The following is a 26,085-nucleotide window of genomic DNA, read 5'->3' as shown; positions in this document are numbered from 1 at the left end:
AGTGTCTTTAGAGAGGTGCACAGCAGGGTATCTTGTAGATTCTACAGTATCTTTGGATAGCTGGGCTGTAGAGTAGAGGGCATCTTCTGGAGTGTCTTTAGAGAGATGTACTATCTTGTAGATTCTACAGTATCTTTGGGTTTTTTTTGTATTTTTTTTTTAGGGTAGTTGGGCCTTAGAGTAGAGGGCATCTTCTGGAGTGTCTTTAGAGAGATGTACTATCTTGTAGATTATACAGTATCTTTGGGTAGCTGGGCTGTAGAGTAGAGGGCATCTTCTGGAGTGTCTTTAGAGAGGTGCACAGCAGGGTATCTTGTAGATTCTACAGTATCTTTGGGTAGCTGGGCTGTAGAGTAGATGGAATCATCCTGGGTTCCACTGGCTGTTGGAGGACTTGAAGAGACTCTAGAATCTGTAGGTAGATCCCCACTGGAGAAGATGAGAGAATCTGGGTGATCTGCAGTAGAATAACTTGGATTTATATCATCTTTGTGGCAGCTAGCGTTAGCATAGATGTCACAGTGTGGGACACCGATAGCTTGGCCAGCAGGGTAGGTTGTAGAGTTGGTAGGTGAGTTGACAGTGGAGTTGACTGAAGAGATGACCACAGGAAGTGTGTCTGTCTGTCTGTCTGCCTCTCTGATCTCCTCATACACACAGTCAACCTGCATACAGAACCAATGACAATAGATACATGTTCAGATATGAAAAGAAGTGGAGGCCCTCAACCATCAACACGTGTTGTTTGCCACTGTTTTTCTTCCTGTAATGATAACAGACTACAGTAGAATCCCACTAGAGGCTGTAGACTCACACACTCAACCCTTAATGTTTAGTTTACCACCTCCCTGTCTATCACCTCTACACTACAAGTTATCATGGACACACACACACACACACACACACACACACACACACACACACACACACACACACACACACACACACACACACACACACACACACACACTACTCCTGTCACACTACCTTCACTACACCCAACACTACTCCTGTCACAGTACCTTCACTACACCCTACACTACTCTTGTTACAGTACCTTCCCTACACCCTACACTACTCCTGTTACTGTACCTTCACTACAACCTACACTACTCCTGTTACAGTACCTTCACTACACCCTACACTACTCTTGTTACAGTACCTTCACTACACCCTACACTACTAATGTTACAGTACCTTCACTACACCCTAACCTACTCCTGTTACAGTACCTTCCCTACACCCTACACTGCTCCTGTTACAGTACCTTCACTACACCCTACACTACTCCTGTTACAGTACCTTCCCTACACCCTACACTACTCCTGTTACAGTACCTTCACTACACCCTACACTACTCCTGTTACAGTACCTTCCCTACACCCTACACTACTCCTGTTACAGTACCTTCACTACACCCTACACTACTCCTGTTACAGTACCTTCACTACACCCTACACTACTCCTGTCACAGTACCTTCACTACACCCTACACTACTCCTGTTACAGTACCTTCACTACACCCTACACTACTCCTGTTACAGTACCTTCACTACACCCTACACTACTCCTGTTACAGTACCTTCACTACACCCTACACTACTCCTGTCACAGTACCTTCACTACACCCTACACTACTCCTTTCACAGTACCTTCACTACTCCTTTCACAGTACCTTCACTACTCCTGTTACAGTACCTTCACTACACCCTACACTACTCCTGTTACAGTACCTTCACTACACCCTACACTGCTCCTGTTACAGTACCTTCACTACTCCTTTCACAGTACCTTCACTACTCCTGTTACAGTACCTTCACTACACCCTACACTACTCCTGTTACAGTACCTTCACTACACTCTACACTACTCCTGTTACAGTACCTTCACTACACCCTACACTACTCCTGTTACAGTACCTTCACTACACCCTACACTACTCCTGTTACAGTACCTTCACTACACCCTACACTACTCCTGTTACAGTACCTTCACTACACCCTACACTACTCCTGTTACAGTACCTTCACTACACTACTCTGTTACAGTACCTTCACTACACCCTACACTACTCCTTTTACAGTACCTTCACTACACCCTACATTACTCCTGTTACAGTACCTTCACTACACCCTGTAATTGTCATCATAAGTACACTTCAACTATCACAGACAAAATTAGAAAAAAAAATCCAGAAAATCACATTTGCAAATTATGGTGGAAAATAAGTATTTGGTCAATAACAAAAGTTTATCTCAATACTTTGTTATATACCCTTTGTTGGCAATGACAGAGGTCAAACGTTTTCTGTAAGTCTTCACAAGGTTTTCACACACTGTTGCTGGTATTTTGACCCATTCCTCCATGCAGATCTCCTCTAGAGCAGTGATGTTTTGGGGCTGTTGCTGGGCAACACGGACTTTCAACTCCCTCCAAAGATTTTCCATGTGGTTGAGATCAAATCAAATCAAATCAAATTTTATTTGTCACATACACATGGTTAGCAGATGTTAATGCGAGTGTAGCGAAATGCTTGTGCTTCTAGTTCCGACAATGCAGTAATAACCAACAAGTAATCTAACTAACAATTCCAAAACTACTGTCTTGTACACAGTGTAAGGGGATAAAGAATATGTACATAAGGATATATGAATGAGTGATGGTACAGAGCAGCATAGGCATGATACAGTAGATGGTATCGAGTACAGTATATACATATGAGATGAGTATGTAAACAAAGTGGCATAGTTAAAGTGGCTAGTGATACATGTATTACATAAGAATACAGTCGATGATATAGAGTACAGTATATACGTATGCATATGAGATGAATAATGTAGGGTAAGTAACATTATATAAGGTAGCATTGTTTAAAGTGGCTAGTGATATATTTACATAATTTCCCATCAATTCCCATTATTAAAGTGGCTGGAGTTGAGTCAGTGTCAGTGTGTTGGCAGCAGCCACTCAATGTTAGTGGTGGCTGTTTAACAGTCTGATGGCCTTGAGATAGAAGCTGTTTTTCAGTCTCTCGGTCCCAGCTTTGATGCACCTGTACTGACCTCGCCTTCTGGATGATAGCGGGGTGAACAGGCAGTGGCTCGGGTGGTTGATGTCCTTGATGATCTTTATGGCCTTCCTGTGACATCGGGTGGTGTAGGTGTCCTGGAGGGCAGATAGTTTGCCCCCGGTGATGCGTTGTGCAGACCTCACTACCCTCTGGAGAGCCTTACGGTTGAGGGCGGAGCAGTTACCGTACCAGGCGGTGATACAGCCCGCAAGGATGCTCTTGATTGTGCATCTGTAGAAGTTTGTGAGTGCTTTTGGTGACAAGCCGAATTTCTTCAGCCTCCTGAGGTTGAAGAGGCGCTGCTGCGCCTTCTTCACAATGCTGTCTGTGTGAGTGGACCAATTCAGTTTGTCTGTGATGTGTATGCCGAGGAACTTAAAACTTGATACCCTCTCCACTACTGTTCCATCGATGTGGATAGGGGGGTGTTCCCTCTGCTGTTTCCTGAAGTCCACAATCATCTCCTTAGTTTTGTTGACGTTGAGTGTGAGGTTATTTTCCTGACACCACACTCCGAGGGCCCTCACCTCCTCCCTGTAGGCCGTCTCGTCGTTGTTGGTAATCAAGCCTACCACTGTTGTGTCGTCCGCAAACTTGATGATTGAGTTGGAGGCGTGCGTGGCCACGCAGTCGTGGGTGAACAGGGAGTACAGGAGAGGGCTCAGAACGCACCCTTGTGGGGCCCCAGTGTTGAGGATCAGCGGGGAGGAGATGTTGTTGCCTACCCTCACCACCTGGGGTCACCATCTGGTGACTAGCTAGGCCACGCCAGAACCTTGAAATGCTTCTTATGAAGCCACTCCTTCGTTGCCCGGGCGGGGTGTTTGGGATCATTGTCATGCTGAAAGACCCAGCCACGTTTCATCTTCAATGCCCTTGCTGATGGAAGGAGGTTTTCACTCAAAAGCTCACGATACATGGCCCCATTCATTCTTTCCTTTACACGGATCAGTCGTCCTGGTCTCTTTGTAGAAAAACAGCCCCAAGGCATGATGTTTCCACCCCCATGCTTCACAGTAGGTATGGTGTTCTTTGGATGCAACTCAGCATTCTTTGTCCTCCAAACACGACGAGTTGAGTTTTTACCAAAAAGTTATATTTTGGTTTCATCTGACCATATGACATTCTCCCAATCTTCTTCTGGATCATCCAACTGCTCTCTAGCAAACTTCAGACGGGCCTGGACATGTACTGGCTTAAGCAGGGGGACACGTCTGGCACTGCAGGATTTGAGTCCCTGGCAGCGTAGTGTGTTACTGATGGTAGGCTTTGTTACTTTGGTCCCAGCTCTCTGCAGGTCATTCACTAGGTCCCCCCGTGTGGTTCTGGGATTTTTGCTCACCGTTCTTGTGATCATTTTGACCCCACGGGGTGAGATCTTGCGTGGAGCCCCAGATCGAGGGAGATTATCAGTGGTCTTGTATGTCTTCTATTTCCTAATAATTGCTCCCACAGTTGATTTCTTCAAACGAAGCTGCTTACCTATTGCAGATTCAGTCTTCCCAGCCTGGTGCAGGTCTACAATTTTGTTTCTGGTGTCCTTTGACAGCTCTTTGGTCTTGGCCATAGTGGAATTTGGAGTGTGACTGTTTGAGGTTGTGGACCGGTGTCTTTTATACTGATAACAAGTTCAAACAGGTGCCATTAATACAGGTAACGAGTGGAGGACAGAGGAGCATCTTAAAGAAGAAGTTACAGGTCTGTGAGAGCCAGAAATCTTGCTTGTTTGTAGGTGACCAAATACTTATTTTCCACCATAATTTGCAAATAAATTCATTAAAAATCCTACAATGTGATTTTCTGGATTTTTTTTTTCTCATTTTGTCTGTCATAGTTGAAGTGTACCTATGATGAAAATTACAGACCTCTCATCTTTTTAAGTGGGAGAACTCGCACAATTGGTGGCTGACTAAATACTTTTTTGCCCCACTGTACATGTTCAGATATGAAAAGAAGTGGAGGCCCTCAACCATCAACACGTGTTGTTTGCCACTGTTTTCTTCCTGTAATGATAACAGACTACAGTAGAATCCCACTAGAGGCTGTAGACTCACACACTCAACCCTTAATGTTTAGTGTACCACCTCCCTGTCTATCACCTCTACACTACAAGTTACACACACACACACACACACACACACACACACACACACACACACACACACACACACACACACACACACACACACACACACACACACACACACACACACACACACACCTCCTTGTATCTCTCACCTCTCCAGCAGGGTCAGGTTGTGTGTTGGAGGAGACTGGTGGTGGTGGTGGTGGTGTTCTCCTGGTTCCTCTCCTCTGTCTGTAGAACAGGAGCAGGACCAGTCCTAACACTGTCACCATGACTACCAGACCAGCACTGGTCCACACCATCAGACCTGACCACAGACAGGAGGAGAGACTTTACAGAGTACTGTATATATCATAGATACCATCAGACCTGACCACAGACAGGAGGAGAGACTTTACAGAGTACTGTATATATCATAGATACCATCAGACCTGACCACAGTACTGTATATTTTAAAGATATAGGAATGTCAGGTAGCCTAGTTGTTAGACCGTTGGGCCAGTAACCGAAAGGTTGCTGGATCGAATCCCTGAGCTGACAAGGTAAAAAATATGTTCTTCTGCCCCTGAACAAGGCATTTAACCCACTGGTCCCCGGTGGGGAAATAAGAATTTGTTCTTTTACAAATAAGAATGTGTTCTTTACTGACTTGCCTAGTTAAATAAAGAATTTAAAAAAATAGACAACATGATGTTCATTCGATCAGTTGTTTTCTCAGCGGGTTGTTCAGTCAGTCTCTCAGTAAGGCAGGAAGACAGACAGAAAATAAAGGTGATACATGAGGAGAATCTCGAAGAAAAAGAAATGCACACCTATTAGGGTGAGGTGCTGGCTAGCGGAGTTGAAAACAGATGTATCTGAGCTCCTAGCGGAGTAGAAAACAGATGTATCTGAGCTCCTAGCGGAGTTGAAAACAGATGTATCTGAGCTCCTAGAGGAGTAGAAAACAGATGTATCTGAGCTCCTAGCGGAGTAGAAAACAGATGCATCTGAGCTCCTAGCGGAGTAGAAAACAGATGTATCTGAGTTCCTAGCGGAGTAGAAAACAGATGTATCTGAGCTCCTAGCGGAGGAGAAAACAGATGTATCTGAGCTCCTAGCGGAGGAGAAAACAGATGTATCTGAGCTCCTAGCGGAGGAGAAAACAGATGCATCTGAGCTCCCAGCGGAGGAGAAAACAGATGTATCTGAGCTCCTAGCGGAGGAGAAAACAGATGCATCTGAGCTCCCAGCGGAGTAGAAAACAGATGCATCTGAGCTCCTAGCAGAGTAGAAAACAGATGCATCTGAGCTCCTAGCGGAGTAGAAAACAGATGTATCTGAGCTCCTAGCAGAGTAGAAAACAGATGTATCTGAGCTCCTAGCGGAGTAGAAAACAGATGCATCTGAGCTCCTAGCTGAGTAGAAAACAGATGCATCTGAGCTCCTAGCGGAGTAGAAAACAGATGTATCTGAGCTCCTAGCGGAGGAGAAAACAGATGCATCTGAGCTCCCAGCGGAGTAGAAAACAGATGCATCTGAGCTCCTAGCAGAGTAGAAAACAGATGCATCTGAGCTCCTAGCGGAGTAGAAAACAGATGTATCTGAGCTCCTAGCAGAGTAGAAAACAGATGTATCTGAGCTCCTAGCGGAGTAGAAAACAGATGCATCTGAGCTCCTAGCTGAGTAGAAAACAGATGCATCTGAGCTCCTAGCGGAGTAGAAAACAGATGTATCTGAGCTCCTAGCGGAGGAGAAAACAGATGCATCTGAGCTCCTAGCGGAGTAGAAAACAGATGTATCTGAGCTCCTAGCGGAGGAGAAAACAGATGCATCTGAGCTCCTAGCGGAGTAGAAAACAGATGTATCTGAGCTCCTAGTGGAGTAGAAAACAGATGTATCTGAGCTCCTAGCAGAGGAGAAAACAGATGTATCTGAGCTCCTAGTGGAGTAGAAAACAGATGTATCTGAGCTCCTAGCGGAGTAGAAAACAGATGTATCTGAGCTCCTAGCGGAGTAGAAAACAGATGTATCTGAGCTCCTAGTGGAGTAGAAATCTTGAAAATAAAGGAGAGCCTCAAACTCTAGGAGCTCAGATGCATCTACAGCTCTCCTTTATTGTCAAGTGATACATGAGGAGCCCAAATCCTCCAGTGTTGCATCACTTCCTGTAGACTTCTGAATAAACTCACGTCTACACCATATTTTAGCCCCCAGCACTCTGACTCTGTCCTACACCAGGAGAGTAGTCAGAGAGAGAGCGAGATTTGTCCAAAGCATGAACAGTTACAATTGATTTCCTCCAACATTACAGCATTTAATATCACAACATATTAGTAGTATTGACTGAGATGAGAAATTCATCATACCTGCTCTAGACGAAGCAGGACCACTGATTTCTCCAGGTGCCAGAAATGTTGTAGAGATGTTAGATAATGTTGCAGAGAGGTTTGGGAGGGTTGTGGAGATGTTAGATAATGTTGCAGAGAGGTTAGAGGATGTTGTGCAGACATGAGGTCTGGAGGTGACAGTTGACGGTCTAGGAGGAGCTGTGTGTAAAACAAAAGAACAGGCATCCACAAATACTGTCACCATTTTGCTTTTCTCTAATGAAGTCATGAAGCCTGTAACAAATAATATCTCTGAATTTACCATCTGTTACTGTGAGATGCACCTCTTGGTATGTGTCTGGGCCATATCTCTCCACTCCACACCAGTAGGTACCAGAGTCTGTCTTCCTCAGGTTCTTGATGGTCACATAGGAGACTCCATTCCTTAGGTCTTCTATGGTGTATCTCCCTTTCTCAATATAATGCTTGTTGCCCTCAGTTTGAACAAGACGATCTCTATGGTAACATTCTCTTCTGCAGAAATATTTTTCATTGTCACCTGCCCATGTGTGAGAGCATTTGATTTTGACTTGTCCTGCTACCACCCCCTTCACATTAATGCCAGCTGACTCCACAACACACAGAGCTGTCAAACAGAAACACACAGTACAGTCACAACTGATGACATGTGAGATAAACTTTAACCCTGCTAAAATCTAACATTAACCCTGCTCACATCTAACTTTAACCTGCTCAAATCTAACTTTAACCCTGCTCAAATCTAACTTTAACCCTGCTCACATCTAACTTTAACCCTGCTCAAATCTAACTTTAACCCTGCTCAAATCTAACTTTAACCCTGCTCACATCTAACATTAACCCTGCTCAAATCTAACTTTAACCCTGCTCAAATCTAACTTTAACCCTGCTCAAATCTAACTTTAACCCTGCTCATATCTAACTTTAACCCTGCTCAAATCTAACTTTAACCCTGCTCACATCTAACATTAACCCTGCTCAAATCTAACTTTAACCCTGCTCAAATCTAACATTAACCCTGCTCACATCTAACTTTAACCTGCTCAAATCTAACTTTAACCCTGCTCAAATCTAACTTTAACCCTGCTCAAATCTAACTTTAACCCTGCTCAAATCTAACTTTAACCCTGCTCAAATCTAACTTTAACCCTGCTCAAATCTAACATTAACCCTGCTCAAATCTAACTTTAACCCTGCTCAAATCTAACATTAACCCTGCTCATATCTAACTTTAACCCTGCTCAAATCTAACTTTAACCCTGCTCAAATCTAACTTTAACCTGCTCAAATCTAACTTTAACCCTGCTCAAATCTAACTTTAACCCTGCTCAAATCTAACATTAACCCTGCTCAAATCTAACTTTAACCCTGCTCAAATCTAACTTTAACCCTGCTCACATCTAACTTTAACCTGCTCAAATCTAACTTTAACCCTGCTCAAATCTAACTTTAACCTGCTCAAATCTAACTTTAACCCTGCTCAAATCTAACTTTAACCCTGCTCAAATCTAACTTTAACCCTGCTCAAATCTAACTTTAACCCTGCTCAAATCTAACTTTAACCCTGCTCAAATCTTACATTAACCCTGGATAAATCTAACTTTAACCCTGCTCAAATCTAACTTTAACCCTGCTCAAATCTAACTTTAACCTGCTCAAATCTAACTTTAACCCTGCTCAAATCTAACTTTAACCCTGCTCAAATCTTACTTTAACCCTGCTCAAATCTAACTTTAACCCTGCTCAAATCTAACTTTAACCCTGCTCAAATCTAACTTTAACCCTGCTCAAATCTAACTTTTACCCTGCTCAAATCTAACTTTAACCCTGCTCAAATCTAACTTTAACCCTGCTCAAATCTAACTTTAACCCTGCTCAAATCTAACTTTAATCCTGGATAAATCTAACTTTAACCCTGGATAAATCTTACTTTAACCCTGCTCAAATCTTACTTTAACCCTGCTCAAATCTTACTTTAACCCTGGATAAATCTTATTTTAACCCTGGATAAATCTTATTTTAACCCTGGATAAATCTTACTACAAGCATTTCGCTACACTCACATTAACATCTGCTAACCATGTGTATGTGACAAATAAAATTTGATTTGATTTGATTCGATTTGACTTTAACCCTGGATAAATCCTACTTTAACCCTGGATAAATCTTACTTTAACCCTGGATAAATCTTATTTTAACCCTGGATAAATCTTACTTTAACCCTGCAGAAATCTTACTTTAACCCTGGATAAATCCTACTTTAACCCTGGATAAAACTTATTTTAACCCTGGATAAATCTTACTTTAACCCTGGATAAATCCTACTTTAACCCTGGATAAAACTTATTTTAACCCTGGATAAATCTTACTTTAACTCTGCACAAACACAGGTAAAAGGCCAACATATCAAATCAAATCAAAGTCTATATGTCACATGCGCCAAATACAACAGGTGTAGTAGACCTTACAGTGAAATGCTGAATACAACAGGTGTAGTAGACCTTACAGTGAGATGCTGAATACAGGCTCTAACCAATAGTGAAAACTAACAGTAGCGAGGCTACATACAGTAGGAAGGCTATATACAGTAGGGAGGCTACATACAGTAGGGAGGCTATATACAGTAGGGAGGCTATATACAGTAGAGAGGCTATATACAGTAGGGAGGCTACATACAGTAGGGAGGCTACATACAGTAGGGAGGGTATATACAGTAGAGAGGCTACTTACAGTAGAGAGGCTATATACAGTAGGGAAGCTACATACAGTAGGGAAGCTACATACAGTAGGGAGGCTACATACAGTAGGGAGGCTACATACAGTAGGGAGGCTACATACAGTAGGGAGGCTATATACAGTAGGGAGGCTACATACAGTAGGGAAGCTACATACAGTAGGGAGGCTACATACAGTAGGGAGGCTACATACAGTAGGGAGGCTACATACAGTAGGGAGGCTACATACAGTAGGGAGGCTACATACAGTAGGGAGGGTATATACAGTAGAGAGGCTATATACAGTAGGGAGGCTACATACAGTAGGGAGGGTATATACAGTAGAGAGGCTACTTACAGTAGAGAGGCTATATACAGTAGGGAGGCTACATACAGTAGGGAGGCTACATACAGTAGGGAGGCTACATACTGTAGAGAGGCTACATACAGTAGAGAGGCTACATACAGTAGGGAGGCTACATACAGTAGAGAGGCTACTTACAGTAGAGAGGCTATATACAGTAGGGAGGCTACATACAGTAGGGAGGCTACATACAGTAGAGAGGCTACTTACAGTAGAGAGGCTACTTACAGTAGAGAGGCTATATACAGTAGAGAGGCTATATACAGTAGGGAGGCTACATACAGTAGGGAGGCTACATACAGTAGAGAGGCTACTTACAGTAGAGAGGCTACTTACAGTAGAGAGGCTACTTACAGTAGGGAGGCTATATACAGTAGGGAGGCTACTTACAGTAGAGAGGCTACATACAGTAGAGAGGCTACTTACAGTAGAGAGGCTACTTACAGTAGGGAGGCTACATACAGTAGGGAGGCTATATACAGTAGGGAGGCTATATACAGTAGGGAGGCTATATACAGTAGGGAGGCTACATACAGTAGGGAGGCTACATACAGTAGGGAGGCTATATACAGTAGGGAGGCTATATACAGTAGCGAGGCTACATACAGTAGAGAGGCTACTTACAGTAGAGAGGCTACTTACAGTAGAGAGGCTACTTACAGTAGGGAGGCTACATACAGTAGGGAGGCTACTTACAGTAGGGAGGCTATATACAGTAGTTAGGCTACATACAGTAGAGAGGCTACTTACAGTAGGGAGGCTATATACAGTAGGGAGGCTACATACAGTAGAGAGGCTACATACAGTAGAGAGGCTACTTACAGTAGGGAGGCTATATACAGTAGGGAGGCTACATACAGTAGGGAGGCTATATACAGTAGGGAGGCTATATACAGTAGGGAGGCTATATACAGTAGGGAGGCTACATATAGTAGGGAGGCTACATACAGTAGGGAGGCTATATACAGTAGGGAGGCTATATACAGTAGCGAGGCTACATACAGACACCGGTTAGTCGGGCTGATTGAGGTAGTATGTACATGTAGGTATGGTTAAAGTGACTATGCATATATGATGAACAGGAAGTAGCAGTAGTGTCAAACATTCTAAGTTCAGTTCATTATCATGAGGTACATGTGGAAAACAAACTATCTGGCTCCTTATAGACAAATACATATCTTATTCCTTCTGTACTATATCATACAGACAGACAGACAGACAGACAGACAGACAGGCAGACAGGCAGGCAGGCAGGCAGGCAGAAAGAAAGAAAGAAAGAAAGAAAGAAAGAAAGAAAGAAAGAAAGAAAGAAAGAAAGAAAGAAAGAAAGAACTCACCTGAGAGGAGACAGCAGGAGACAACATGGAGTATCTTCATTCTGGACAGTTACTCCTCAGTTACTATACTGTTAAAGTTACTTTACTACCACAGTTACTATACTGTTAAAGTTACTTTACTATCACAGTTACTGTTAAAGTTACTTTACTACCACAGTAACTATACTGTTACAGTTACTTTACTACCACAGTTACTATACTGTTAAAGTTACTATACTGTTAAAGTTACTTTACTACCACAGTAACTATACTGTTACAGTTACTTTACTACCACAGTTACTATACTGTTAAAGTTGCTTTACTACCACAGTAACTATACTGTTACAGTTATTTTACTATACTACCTGCTAGTCCAGTTCCACAACAGAGTCTCTGTCAGCTACTCACTTGACAGCAGGGTGTTTCTGAAACGCTCTGTCTTCCTTAATTGAAAGCTCCTCCCTCATCTGACACCCCACCCCTCTCCTCTGTCTCTCTCTCTCTCTCTCTTTATCTATCTCTCTTTCTGTCTTTTTGTCTCTGTCTTTTGTCTCTCTCTGTCTTTAAATCAAATTAAATTCAAAGTTTTTTTTGGCTTGGCAAACATGCTTACATTGCCAAAGCAGAGATACTGTCTGTCTGTCTGTCTGTCTGTCTGTCTGTCTGTCTGTCTGTCTGTCTGTCTGTCTGTCTGTCTGTCTGTCTGTCTGTCTGTCTGTCTGTCTGTCTGTCTGTCTGTCTCTCTCTCTAAGGGCTTTATTGGCATGGGAAACATATGTGGTGGGCATTAGCCTACACATCCTGATGATTTCTCTGTAGTGACAGAATGAAACTGGTTCAAACCGGCCGGAGGTTAGACTTCTAAACCACCAGAGATCTCAGCTATCTGTGGTGACTAGGTGTTAAAACTGTCAACTTCTCTGTTCTGAAGTTACCATGGTTATTTCAGCAGAGGAGGAACACAATGTTGAGATGATGACAATATAGTTAAAGTATACATCAATATATTTTATAACTTTTTTCTGACATTTAATTGATCCAAATACAGTCTTTGTAAGTTATAAACTCAACAGATGAGTTTCTGAACAGAAGAAACATCCCTCCTCTTCAACCCAACTCCCCCTTAATGAATGACGTCATCACATAACAGACAAGCTACTGAGATCTCAGTAAACCAACAGAATGACCTCCACATCGCCCCCTACAGAATGTTATCAGTACTGATGAATAAATCTACTATAATCTCCACCACCAGTCGTCTCTCCATTGATCCTGGGGGACGAGGTTACAGTCTAATAAACTACATGTTTCAACTCCGTCAATTCAGGAAGTGAAGTGACTTTCCATTCATGGATTGAAAAGTCCACATGGAAAATGATGGTCATCGATGATAAATTGAATTGTGATTATTTTAATGAATTTAATTGAATTCTATTCAAGTGGACCCCAGCTCTGGTAACGATAACACTTCAGGTGACCTCTTCTCTTCAGAATACAGACCATAGAATTACATAATAGAACTGAATTCCTTAATAGAACTTCATTACATAATATAACTTCATTACATAATAGAACTTCATTACATAATAGAACTTCATTCCTTAATAGAACTTCATTACATAATAGAACTTCATTACATAATAGAACTTCATTACATAATAGAACTTCATTACATAATAGAACTTCATTACATAATAGAACTGAATTCCTTAATAGAACTTCATTACATAATAGAACTGAATTCCTTAATAGAACTTCATTACATAATAGAACTGAATTCCTTAATAGAACTTCATTACATAATAGAACTGAATTCCTTAATAGAACTTCATTACATAATAGAACTGAATTCCTTAATAGAACTTCATTACATATTAAAATGTAATTCCAACGTTAGTCAGATTTTAATAGGATCTCTGTGCTACAGAGTCTATCAGGAGTCAGTAGTTGTGATATTGTTGAGGTTCTGGTCCAATGCTATAGGGTCGAGTGCTTAAAAGGCTGATTGGTCGAGGGCGGGGTCATGAGCAATGCATTCTGGGTCAGCGGTAGACACGGGCTGAGGGGCCACTGCATTGTGGGTGGAAGTTATATTTTCTTCATCCTCACCATCTAAACTCCAAGTACACCCACTGTAAACTCTAAAGTACACCAACTGTAAACTCTAAAGTACACCAACTGTAAACTCTAGTACACATACTGTAAACTCTAGTACACATACTGTAAACTCTAAAGTACACCAACTGTAAACTCTAAAGTACACCAACTGTAAACTCTAGTACACATACTGTAAACTCTAGTACACATACTGTAAACTCTAAAGTACACCTACTGTAAACTCTAAAGTACACCAACTGTAAACTCTAAAGTACACCTACTGTTACCACAATAGCAATCTCGTTTAACCCAGAAATAAAATGTTGTGTAATTTGTTGTGTAATTTCTCTCTCTCTTTCTCTCGTTATTTTCTGCCTCATCTGTTGTCACATACATATGCGCAGTAACAGACACACACACGCGCACACGCACACACACGCACACACACACACACACACACACACGAGCTAATTTAGAAAGGAGGTATTTTTCAGGACACCAGTGTCTGTGTTGGTTGTTGGGTGATATTCGTGAGTTGTGGTACACAGTGTTTTTATCAGTTTGGTTGACATGACCCAGTCTGCTGATAGCATCACGGGTCTGACGGTCATTAACAGAGGCTTTGCCTTAAATGGTGCCTCTTCCTTACATACTGTATGGGCCCTGGTCTAAAGTAGTGCACTATATGGGAATAGGTCCCTGGTCAAAAGTAGTGCACTATATAGGGAATAGTGCTCTGGTCAAAAGTAGTGCACTATATAGGGAATAGGGCTCTAGTCTAAAGTAGTGCACTATATAGAGAATAGTGCTCTGGTCTAAAGTAGTGCACTATATAGGGAATAGGGCTCTGGTCAAAAGTAGTGCACTATATAGGGAATAGGGCCCTGGTCAAAAGTAGTGCACTATATAGGGAATAGGGCTCTGGTCAAAAGTAGTGCACTATATATGGGAATAGGGTCCTGGTCTAAAGTAGTGCACTATATAGGGAATAGGGCCCTGGTCTAAAGTAGTGCACTATATGGGAATAGGGCCCTGGTCAAAAGTAGTGCACTATATAGGGAATAGGGCTCTGGTCTAAAGTAGTGCACTATATAGGGAATAGGGCCCTGGTCAAAAGTAGTGCACTATATAGGGAATAGGGCTCTGGTCTAAAGTAGTGCACTATATAGGGAATACGACTCTGGTCTAAGGTAGTGCACTATATAGGGAATACGACTCTGGTCAAAAGTAGTGCACTATATAGGGAATAGGGCCCTGGTCTAATGTAGTGCACTATGTAGGGAATACGACTCTGGTCAAAAGTAGTGCACTATATAGGGAATACGACTCTGGTCAAAAGTAGTGCACTATATAGGGAATACGACTCTGGTCTAATGTAGTGCACTATGCAGGGAATAGGGCTCTGGTCTAATGTAGTGCACTATGTTGGGAATAAGGCTCTGGTCTAAAGTAGTGCACTATATATGGACTAGGATGCCATTTGGGATGAAGCCTGCCTTTTTGGGGGCGGCAAAGCTGTTTCTGTGCTGAATACTGCCTCCTAGTGGATTCATAGTCACAACTGATCTTTTGATTAGACATTATAGCAAAGATCAGCTGTCACTTTTTTAGTTAAGTATCCAGAATATCATAATCTGTATCACCATCATCATCATCATCATCATAGCCACCTTCCTCACCACTCTCACCTGTTGTAGGACAGCAAGTAAAAGGGAGACCTCTTCTTCATTTCCTCCTTCAGGGTTGCCACAGCAACCACCAGCACAGAGTTGAACAACATGTATTTGTATTAGTGTTCATTATGGATCCTCATTGGGTTCCTGCCAAGGCAGCAGCTACTCTCCCTGGGGTTTATTATGGATCCTCATTGGGTTCCTGCCAAGGCAGCAGCTACTCTCCCTGGGGTTTATTATGGATCCTCATTGGGTTCCTGCCAAGGCAGCAGCTACTCTCCCTGGGGTTTATTATGGATCCTCATTGGGTTCCTGCCAAGGCAGCAGCTACTCTCCCTGGGGTTTATTATGGATCCTCATTAGTTCCTGCCAAGGCAGCAGCTACTCTCCCTGGGGTTTATTATGGATCCTCATTAGTTCCTGCCAAGGCAGCAGCTACTCTTCCTGGGGTTTATTATGGATCCTCATTAGTTCCTGCCAAGGCAGCAGCTACTCTCCCTGGGGTTTATTATAGATCCTCATTAGTTCCTGCTAAGGCAGCAGCTACTCTTCCTGGGGTTTATTATGGATCCTCATTAGTTCCTGCCAAGGCAACAGCTACTCTCCCTGGGGTTTATTATGGATCCTCATTAGTTCCTGCCAAGGCAGCAGCTACTCTTCCTGGGTTCCAGCAACATTAAGGAAGTTATATAAAATTCTAAAAACATTACATTTCACAACACAGTGTGTTCCCTCAGGCCACTACTCTACTACCACATATCTACAGCACAATATCCATGTGTCCTGTACGTGTGTGTGGAGTGTGTATGTTATCATGTGTGTGTATGCATATGTGTGTCTCTTCACAGCCCCTGCTGTTCCATAAGGTGTAGTTTTGTCTAGGTTTTAAATCTGATTTTACTGCTTGCATCAGTTACTTAATGTGGAATAGAGTTCCATGTAGTCATGGCTCTATGTAGTACTGTGGAATAGAGTTCCATGTAGTCATGGCTCTATGTAGTACTGTGGAATAGAGTTCCATGTAGTCATGGCTCTATGTAGTACTGTGGAATAGAGTTCCATGTAGTCATGGCTCTATGTAGTACTGTGGAATAGAGTTCCATGTAGTCATGGCTCTATGTAGTACTGTGGAATAGAGTTCCATGTAGTCATGGCTCTATGTAGTACTGTGGAATAGAGTTCCATGTAGTCATGGCTCTATGTAGTACTGTGGAATAGAGTTCCATGTAGTCATGGCTCTATGTAGTACTGTGGAATAGAGTTCCATGTAGTCATGGCTCTATGTAGTACTGTGGAATAGAGTTCCATGTAGTCATGGCTCTATGTAGTACTGTGGAATAGAGTTCCATGTAGTCATGGCTCTATGTAGTATTGTGGAATAGAGTTCCATGTAGTCATGGCTCTATGTAGTACTGTGGAATAGAGTTCCATGTAGTCATGGCTCTATGTAGTACTGTGCTCCACCCATAGTCTCTTCTGGACCTCTGGTGGCATGTCTTGTGGGGTATGTATGGGTGTCTGAGCTGTGTGCTAGTAGTTTAAACAGACCTCCGGTGGCATGTCTTGTGGGGTATGTATGGGTGTCTGAGCTGTGTGCTAGTAGTTTAAACAGACCTCTGGTGGCATGTCTTGTGGGGTATGTATGGGTGTCTGAGCTGTGTGCTAGTAGTTTAAACAGACCTCTGGTGGCATGTCTTGTGGGGTATGTATGGGTGTCTGAGCTGTGTGCTAGTAGTTTAAACAGACCTCCGGTGGCATGTCTTGTGGGGTATGTATGGGTGTCTGAGCTGTGTGCTAGTAGTTTAAACAGACCTCTGGTGGCATGTCTTGTGGGGTATGTATGGGTGTCTGAGCTGTGTGCTAGTAGTTTAAACAGACCTCCGGTGGCATGTCTTGTGGGGTATGTATGGGTGTCTGAGCTGTGTGCTAGTAGTTTAAACAGACCTCTGGTGGCATGTCTTGTGGGGTATGTATGGGTGTCTGAGCTGTGTGCTAGTAGTTTAAACAGACCTCTGGTGGCATGTCTTGTGGGGTATGTATGGGTGTCTGAGCTGTGTGCTAGTAGTTTAAACAGACCTCCGGTGGCATGTCTTGTGGGGTATGTATGGGTGTCTGAGCTGTGTGCTAGTAGTTTAAACAGACCTCTGGTGGCATGTCTTGTGGGGTATGTATGGGTGTCTGAGCTGTGTGCTAGTAGTTTAAACAGACCTCCGGTGGCATGTCTTGTGGGGTATGTATGGGTGTCTGAGCTGTGTGCTAGTAGTTTAAACAGACCTCTGGTGGCATGTCTTGTGGGGTATGTATGGGTGTCTGAGCTGTGTGCTAGTAGTTTAAACAGACAGCTTGCTGCATTCAACAATACTTTTCACAAATAAAAGTATTGATGAAGTCAATCCCTCCTCCACTTTGAGCCGTGAGAGATTGACATGCATAGTATTAAGGTTGGCTCTCGGTGTACATTTAAGAGCCAGCCAGCCAGCCAGCTATGCAACACAGACACAGGCAGCGAAGAGGCCCCGGCGCGTCTCCAGCCAGGAGACGTCTTCATACCAGATTACACTGTCACAACACGTTCATTACATCTTTCTACAGAGACAAACAGGGATCCGTTTATCTAGAAGAAAACATACTTTATTTACCTAGGAAAGTTATTCACGTAGAAAATACATTCTGTGTATAGCAAACTGTTCAGTAATATAATACACACATGACAAATGTATAGCAAACTAAGTCTGGTTGCAGTTGTAGAAGATTCTGTCCAGGGTTAACGTTTTTCTTAAAAGTATTCCTTGAATATAAAACGACATGATTTAAATATAAAACTAGTTCCTGTTGTGAAGGAGAAATAATGGTTCCTATATTGAGGTGAGTGATCTTCCATTTAAATGCATAAATAATTACAAAGCAAATGTTGATATTCTTTGCTCAATAAAACAGCTTTATATCAGTTTCTGGACAGTTTTCACTTACTGCATCAACAACAGGTAGCACCGATACATGTTGTGTGTAATATTGAGTAAAGAGGAGTCCTATGGGTTTAACATGAAAGCCTATATCTCCCATGGTTACTGTGCTAACATCCTATCTCATGATAGTAGCCAATCCAACAGTTACACCATACATAGCCCAGATCCTACAGCAAGTCATACGTTCCAAACCATTTCTGTACAAAAAGTTCACCTAGTTAGCTACACACTAGCTGAAACACACACCTCTCACTCACACTTCCCTCCACCCTGTCACTGTAGGCATTCTGGAAAAGTAAAGACCATTCAAGCATAGAAATGGAATCAGCATTGACTTGAATGGGAAGGTCCGTTCTATAGATTATATTTCTATACATTCAAATAGCGTTGTTTCTCTTCTAAACCGATGACTACTGGTATTATCACACTATGGGCATTATCACACTATGGGCATTATCACACTGTGGGCATTATCACACAATGGGCATTATCACACTACGGGCATTATCACACTACGGGCATTATCACACTACGGGCATTATCACACTACGGGCATTATCACACTATGGGCATTATCACACTGTGGGCATTATCACACTGTGGGTATTATCACACTATGGGCATTATCACACTATGGGCATTATCACACTATGGGCATTATCACACTATGGGCATTATCACACTATGGGCATTATCACACTATGGGCATTATCACACTATGGGCATTATCACACTATGGGCATTATCACACTATGGGCATTATCACACTACGGGCATTATCACACTACGGGCATTATCACACGATGGGTATTGATCAATGATCAGTGGCAATACTTTCTATTGATTTGATCAGAATCCAAAACCATGAAAACAACCCATGATACCTAAACATTAGAATAGATACATGAAAACAACCCATGATCCCTAAACACTAGAATAGATACATGAAAACAATCCATGATCCCTAAACACTAGAATAGATACATGAAAACAACCCATGATCCCTAAACCCCTAGAATAGATACATGAAACCAACCCATGATCCCTAAACCCCTAGTATAGATACATGAAAACAACCCATGATACCTAAACACTAGAATAGATACATGAAACCAACCCATGATACCTAAACCCCTAGAATAGATACATGAAACCAACCCATGATACCTAAACACTAGAATAGATACATGAAACCAACCCATGTTACCTAAACCCCTAGAATAGATACATGAAAACAACCCATGTTCCCTAAACCCCTAGAATAGATACATGAAAACAACCCATGATCCCTAAACCCCTAGAATAGATACATGAAAACAACCCATGATACCTAAACCCCTAGAATAGATACATGAAAACAACCCATGATACCTAAACCCCTAGAATAGATACATGAAAAGACGCCATCTGCAAAGACATGCCACCAAGAGATACAAATCTAATCCCCCAAAACAGGAGTTTTCAGACCTCTCCTGGGGGACCCGCAGACGAATGGATTTCATCTACTCAAGAGCTAGAACACCTGATTACATTAGTCAACCAATCATCAAGCCCTCGACAAGATGAATCATGATGAATCTCTTACTCCAACAGTCTCTCTGGCACTAAATGTCTTGGAGAGGGAGTCAAATAGAATCCATTCATTCTCACCCTAATCTCCCCTCTCTCATATCAACTAATCATCAAGCCCTTGACTAGGTGAACCAGGTGAGCCAGTTCAAGCCCTTGACTAGGTGAACCGGGTGAGCCAGTTCAAGCCCTTGACTAGGTGAACCAGGTGAGCCAGTTCAAGCCCTTGACTAGGTGAACCGGGTGAGCCAGTTCAAGCCCTTGACTAGGTGAACCAGGTGAGCCAGTTCAAGCCCTTGACTAGGTGAACCAGGTGAGCCAGTTCAAGCCCTTGACTAGGTGAACCAGGTGAGCCATTTCAAACCCTTGACTAGGTGAACCAGTTCAAGCCCTTGACTAGGTGAACCAGGTGAGCCAGTTCAAGCCCTTGACTAGGTGAACCGGGGGAGCCAGTTCAAGCCCTTGACTAGGTGAACCAGGTGAGCCAGTTCAAGCCCTTGACTAGGTGAACCAGGTGAGCCAGTTCAAGCCCTTGACTAGGTGAACCAGGTGAGCCAGTTCAGGGCTACAACAATGTTGTGTTAAATGTCTGAGGGTCCCAGAGGAGAGGTTTGGGAACCACTGCTAACAAGCCAATGGCTCTAGTCTGTACATGGCAACATTCCCCAGTGGGGAAGTACAGCTAAAAAGAGGCTCATACTAAAGGAAGCCAAACAACATTTATTTGATGGTCTCTGGTTCTACAGTGCAGTAGTGCTGATCTGGGATCAGGTGCCCCCCTGTCCATGTAGTCACATGTATTATTATCTAAAAGGCTACACTGATCCTAGATCAGCATAACTACTCTAAGATGCTTTTTGAATAATATGGGTTGCAAGTTTTCCTCAGTTCACTAGTGGTTCTGAAGTGGACTCACGAGGTCCAGAGTGACAGTTTCCTCAGTTCACTAGTGGTTCTGAAGTGGACTCACGAGGTCCAGAGTGACAGTTTCCTCAGTTCACTAGTGGTTCTGAAGTGGACTCACGAGGTCCAGAGTGACAGTTTCCTCAGTTCACTAGTGGTTCTGAAGTGGACTCACGAGGTCCAAAGTGACAGTTTCCTCAGTTCACTAGTGGTTCTGAAGTGGACTCACGAGGTCCAGAGTGACAGTTTCCTCAGTTCACTAGTGGTTCTGAAGTGGACTCACGAGGTCCAGAGTGACAGTTTCCTCAGTTCACTAGTGGTTCTGAAGTGGACTCACGAGGTCCAGAGTGACAGTTTCCTCAGTTCACTAGTGGTTCTGAAGTGGACTCACGAGGTCCAGAGTGACAGTTTCCTCAGTTCACTAGTGGTTCTGAAGTGGACACACGAGGTCCAAAGTGACAGTTTCCTCAGTTCACTAGTGGTTCTGAAGTGGACTCACAAGGTCCAGAGTGACAGTTTCCTCAGTTCACAAGTGGTTCTGAAGTGGACTCACGAGATCCAAAGTGACAGTTTCCTCAGTTCACTAGTGGTTCTGAAGTGGACTCACGAGGTCCAGAGTGACAGTTTCCTCAACTAAAGGACAAGAGACACCGTAACGAAAGTTGGCCGTGCGCAGTAGGTCACCTGATGGGTGTCGACGAACGATGGCGATTCAACACTCAACAATCGTCTGGAAAGGAACAGAAAATGGCGGCGATAAATGTTCTTTGGTCAGAGGCGATAGGGAGGAAAGCCACAGGTTGCTTTTCACTGTTCGTCTGCTCCGTCCGTTTTGTCCTGAAGACGTTCATAGTTTATAGCTATCAGGACTAGGGTGGAAGCACCTGTGCGATGGTCTCCTTGGCACTCTGACTCAGTCTCTCCGGAAACGCAACCTCGTACTCCACCAGCAGGTCACCGCGGCGATCGGGCCGCTTGGGCAGAGGAAGCCCCTCCCCCGTGATGTGGCGTTTCATCCCCGGACGCACCACGTCCCCTGTCGTCACGGTTACTGTCCTGCCGTCCAACGTGGGGACGATGACCGTGCATCCGCACAGCGCCTGAAGAGGAAGGAGAGAGAGAGAGAGAGAGCGAGAGAGAGAGCGAGAGAGAGATTACACTTCATCACTCTAGTCTACATACAAACAGTTGTCTGTAGGTTCAAGAATGAGTCATTCTAAGTACTATCAATTTGTTTAGGCAGCACTTGGAGAGGATCGTGTAAAAACAAAGTATATTTAGTTTAGTTAAAGTTCAGATCACTCTGCCTTACCTCTCTGAGGGAGACCTTGGCGGGGTAAACGATGTCAGAGCCGTCTCGCCGGAACACCGGGTGTGGCTTATCCTTGACCACGAACACCACGTCTGCCGGGATGTTAGTCGGCGTCTCGTCCCCCTCTTTAGGGAAGGTGACCTTCGTCCCCTCCTTCCATCCCCTCTTTATCTCCACCTCCAGGATCTTGTCCTCCATCCGGAGGGTCCGTCTGTCTGCGTTCAGCCGCTTGTGGGATATCTTCATTCTCTTAGTGCAGCCTGAGAGCACCTTTAAAAAAGACCAGGATGGAAACGAGGCATCGACTTTATGGTGTTATCCTACACAACTTTTTTAAATTGTATGATGTGCTGTGTGTATATGGATACCTTGAATGGTCAAATAACATAAGTCAACCAACCAACCTCCTCTAAGGTCACCCTGAGGTCGTGGAGCACGGGTGGGTCCTGGTGCTTCTCAACCATCTGCCCCCCCATCCCCCCTCCTCCCATCCCTGTGCTGAAGGAACGGGGGAACCCCCCCATGCCACCGCCCCCCATCCCAAAACGGGCGAAGGGATCGTCAGTGTCCATGTTGTCCCCATCTGGGCCCCCACCGTTTCGGGGGAAGAACTGGTCGAAGGGGCTCCGGCCCCCGAAGAACTCGGCGAAGATGGCGTGGGGGTCGCCTTGGAAGGAGTAGCTGAAACTAGGGCCCCCGGGAACACCCCCTCCTCCTGGGGTGCCTCCTCCTTTCAACCCTGGAGAGGAGAGGGAGGAAGGAAGGGAGGGGGGGTGGGAGGGGAGAGAGAGAGAGGGAGAGTTAAACATTTGTGGCTCTGGTCCAGACTTCTTTCAATATAAGTTGTGTAAACATTTCCTATCTGCAGTGGCACCCATGGTTGTGGAAACAATGAGTCTGTGTGGAGGGCTAGATGGGAGGAACGCTCTGTGTGGAGGGCTAGAAGGGAGGAACGCTCTGTGTGTAGGGCTAGAAGGGAGGAACGCTCTGTGTGTAGGGCTAGAAGGGAGGAACGCTCTGTGTGTAGGGCTAGAAGGGAGGAACGCTCTGTGTGTAGGGCTAGAAGGGAGGAACGCTCTGTGTGTAGGGCTAGAAGGGAGGAACGCTCTGTGTGTAGAGATAGAAGGGAGGCTGACTCATAATAATGGCCAGAACAGAGCAAATGGAACACAGACTCCTGGAAACAATGTGTCTGATGTATTTGATACTTCCGCTCCAGTCATAACCATGAGCCCATCCTCCCCAATTAAGGTGCCACCAACCTCCTGTGGTCTACAGTGTCTGTTGCTATACACAGAATAATGCAGCTTGGCCGTTGAGTTATCTAGACTAGTCTTTAAAGACAACTGATAAGAACACAGCAGCACCGTTGTAACCTAGTGTAACAGTATAATTTTAGTCCGTCCCCTCGCCCCTAACGGGCTCGAACCAGGGACCCTCTGCACACATCAACAGTCACCACAAAGCATCGTTACCCATCACTCCACAAAAGCCGCGGCCCTTGCAGAGCAAGGAACCACTACTTCAAGGTCTCAAAGCGAGTGACGTCACCAATTGAAACGCAATTAGCGCGCACCACTAGCTAGCCATTTCACATACTAAGGAGTACACAGCCACACTATCTGTCGTTTGAGAAACTTGCTGACAGGCTAGCGCCAAACTGTCAAAGTCTCCGCCCCGCTGTGACGTCAGCGCCCGAACCTTCCAGTAGTGGGCGCGCACCTCTCCCTCTCCGCTCCGCTCTTGGCGTGCAGTGTTATTGTATCTATCAGTTTTTTTTCCCCTCCTCCATTCTTATGATTGTGCTGCAAGGGATTCTTGTTGGAACTCGCGAATCTCTTGCAGCACAATCATAAGAATGGACAACGGGGGAAAACTGATAGATGCTATAGGCCTGCTGTGTCTTGCCCTTTCTCGTTATAAAAATATAGCTCACATAGGCTAAGAAATGTAGACGTATAAACTGTTGCTCACACAGTCCAAGAAGGGAAGGCTTATGAGCTATTGCTTGGTTTGTTATAAGCATATAGCGTTTGTTTTTGGAACTTCTGTGGCCCAAAGCGTTAGAACACTAGAAATACAACGATTTCAGCAACACTGAAGAATAGTAGATTATCAGAGGAAAAGAGGCAGGTTCTTGAGACAGATCTTGAAATTCCTTTTCGCCTTAATACGCATCCAAATATCCAGCGACAATAATTCAGCTTTACATCTTTATAATCGCAGCTTTGAAATCGTTTCCGAAAGGCCTACCCAACTAAAGTACTTCGGAAAACAACGTGTATTTATTCATCACTTTTAATAACAACATGTTGTGTCTGGTCAACAGAACACGTACCTTCTTCGCCGAATCGGTCGTAAACGTCCTTTTTCTTTGGGTCGCTCAGGACGTCATAAGCTTCAGCTATTTCTTTAAACTTGTCCTCGGCTTTGGGAGACTTGTTTTTATCCGGGTGGTAACGCAGAGCCTGCTTGCGATAAGCCTTCTTGATCTCGTCCTCCGTCGCCCCTTTCTGTATGCCCAGAACATTATAGTAGTCTTTACCCATTTTGACCATTTAGCTGTCGGTGTGTTAATTCCGAATAGCTGCGAGAAATAGTTTAAAGTTTCCTTGCTTGAGCCTGTGCTGACTGCCAATCAAATTCACACAAGGTAGACGGGAAGTTCTCTTTAAATGCGCTGGTCCGGTTGCAGGCAGTCTATCTATGGAATGGTAAATAAACGTATTAAAGCTTAACCTGAACTGTACACCTCCTGTTGAAGAACGCTACCGTTGTCAGCTCCGCTTGGGACCCATTCTAGTTTATACCCGCGCAGAAAGTTCGAGAATTTTCTAGCAGCATCAGGATGAGTCTGAACGCAGCTCAACTCCTGTCGGACGAAAGTTCCTGGGACCGATCACGCCTAACAGAGCGTCACTGAGTTTGACAGGACACGCCTCTGTAGTCGAGCCGAAACTCAACCACGCCTTCTTTGTAGAAATCTCACCCCTGTGTGTGTGTGTGTGTGGTGTCAGATACAGTGTTGACTCACTGGATGTATCAAACGTACTAAGAATCGTGTTAGTGAACAGAATGTATGACAATGTGTCTGCAAACTGCGCAGAGGAAAACCTATATGGATCCCCGGAACAAAACTGATTCCCTCATAATGTGGTTTGTCTGTCGCGTTTGTTGGAACTATAGGTTTAGTCCTCGCTATGCTTCAGGTTTATTGGTACTATGCGTTAGGTTGAGCCCTGTCCTTTCTCAATTTAAATAATTACGTTATTTCAACTTTTACTAGCCTCTTCTTGGTCAAATGCCCACAAAGAGGTCCAGGCCTGTCCTTGGCTAACAGCCTTGCTGCTTTTGAAAACCATCGCTGACACATTACGCCCAATATAACAGTCGGTAATCTACGAACTAAAATTGCTGATCTGTAAAGTCAGTATGTAGTTTGCCCTGGTGTTGATAACGTAAGATTTACTAACATAATCACCCGCTAATACAATTTACCCCGCATCTCCATTTGTCCAAACGAATCACTCCATTTTTTAATCTACTCCCCCATTGGCTACAGTACGGGAAGTACGGCATATCTACTTAGCTTTCCGATACATTGATTGGACGTGATAGTAAAGAGGTAACCATTGGACTTCCCAACCATTGGACCAATTGGGGACCT

At 43.9% G+C, this 26,085-nt stretch overlaps 2 protein-coding genes across 2 annotated transcripts; both read right to left on the bottom strand.

Annotated features, from left to right (window-relative positions):
* Window positions 1–230: 230 nt before the first annotated feature.
* Window positions 231–15,775, bottom strand: LOC139405399 (uncharacterized). The gene is made up of 4 exons (XM_071147718.1): window positions 15,684–15,775; window positions 7,788–7,999; window positions 5,309–5,463; window positions 231–665 (listed from the first exon to the last, which is right to left on the bottom strand). The coding sequence occupies exons 1-4, from the start codon at window positions 15,773–15,775 to the stop codon at window positions 231–233; spliced, it is 894 nt and encodes a 297-aa protein (XP_071003819.1).
* Window positions 15,776–18,277: 2,502 nt separating this feature from the next.
* On the bottom strand, window positions 18,278–25,274 carry LOC139405420 (dnaJ homolog subfamily B member 1-like). The gene is made up of 4 exons (XM_071147744.1): window positions 24,757–25,274; window positions 22,823–23,157; window positions 22,419–22,688; window positions 18,278–22,206 (listed from the first exon to the last, which is right to left on the bottom strand). Exons 1-4 carry the CDS (start codon window positions 24,974–24,976, stop codon window positions 21,976–21,978), a joined length of 1,056 nt encoding a protein of 351 aa, XP_071003845.1. The 5' UTR covers window positions 24,977–25,274; the 3' UTR covers window positions 18,278–21,975.
* Window positions 25,275–26,085: the final 811 nt, after the last annotated feature.

Source organism: Oncorhynchus clarkii, unplaced genomic scaffold (genome assembly GCF_045791955.1).
Source record: "Oncorhynchus clarkii lewisi isolate Uvic-CL-2024 unplaced genomic scaffold, UVic_Ocla_1.0 unplaced_contig_11936_pilon_pilon, whole genome shotgun sequence".
Lineage (NCBI taxonomy): Eukaryota > Metazoa > Chordata > Actinopteri > Salmoniformes > Salmonidae > Oncorhynchus > Oncorhynchus clarkii.
This window is presented reverse-complemented; position numbering and strand designations above follow the sequence as displayed.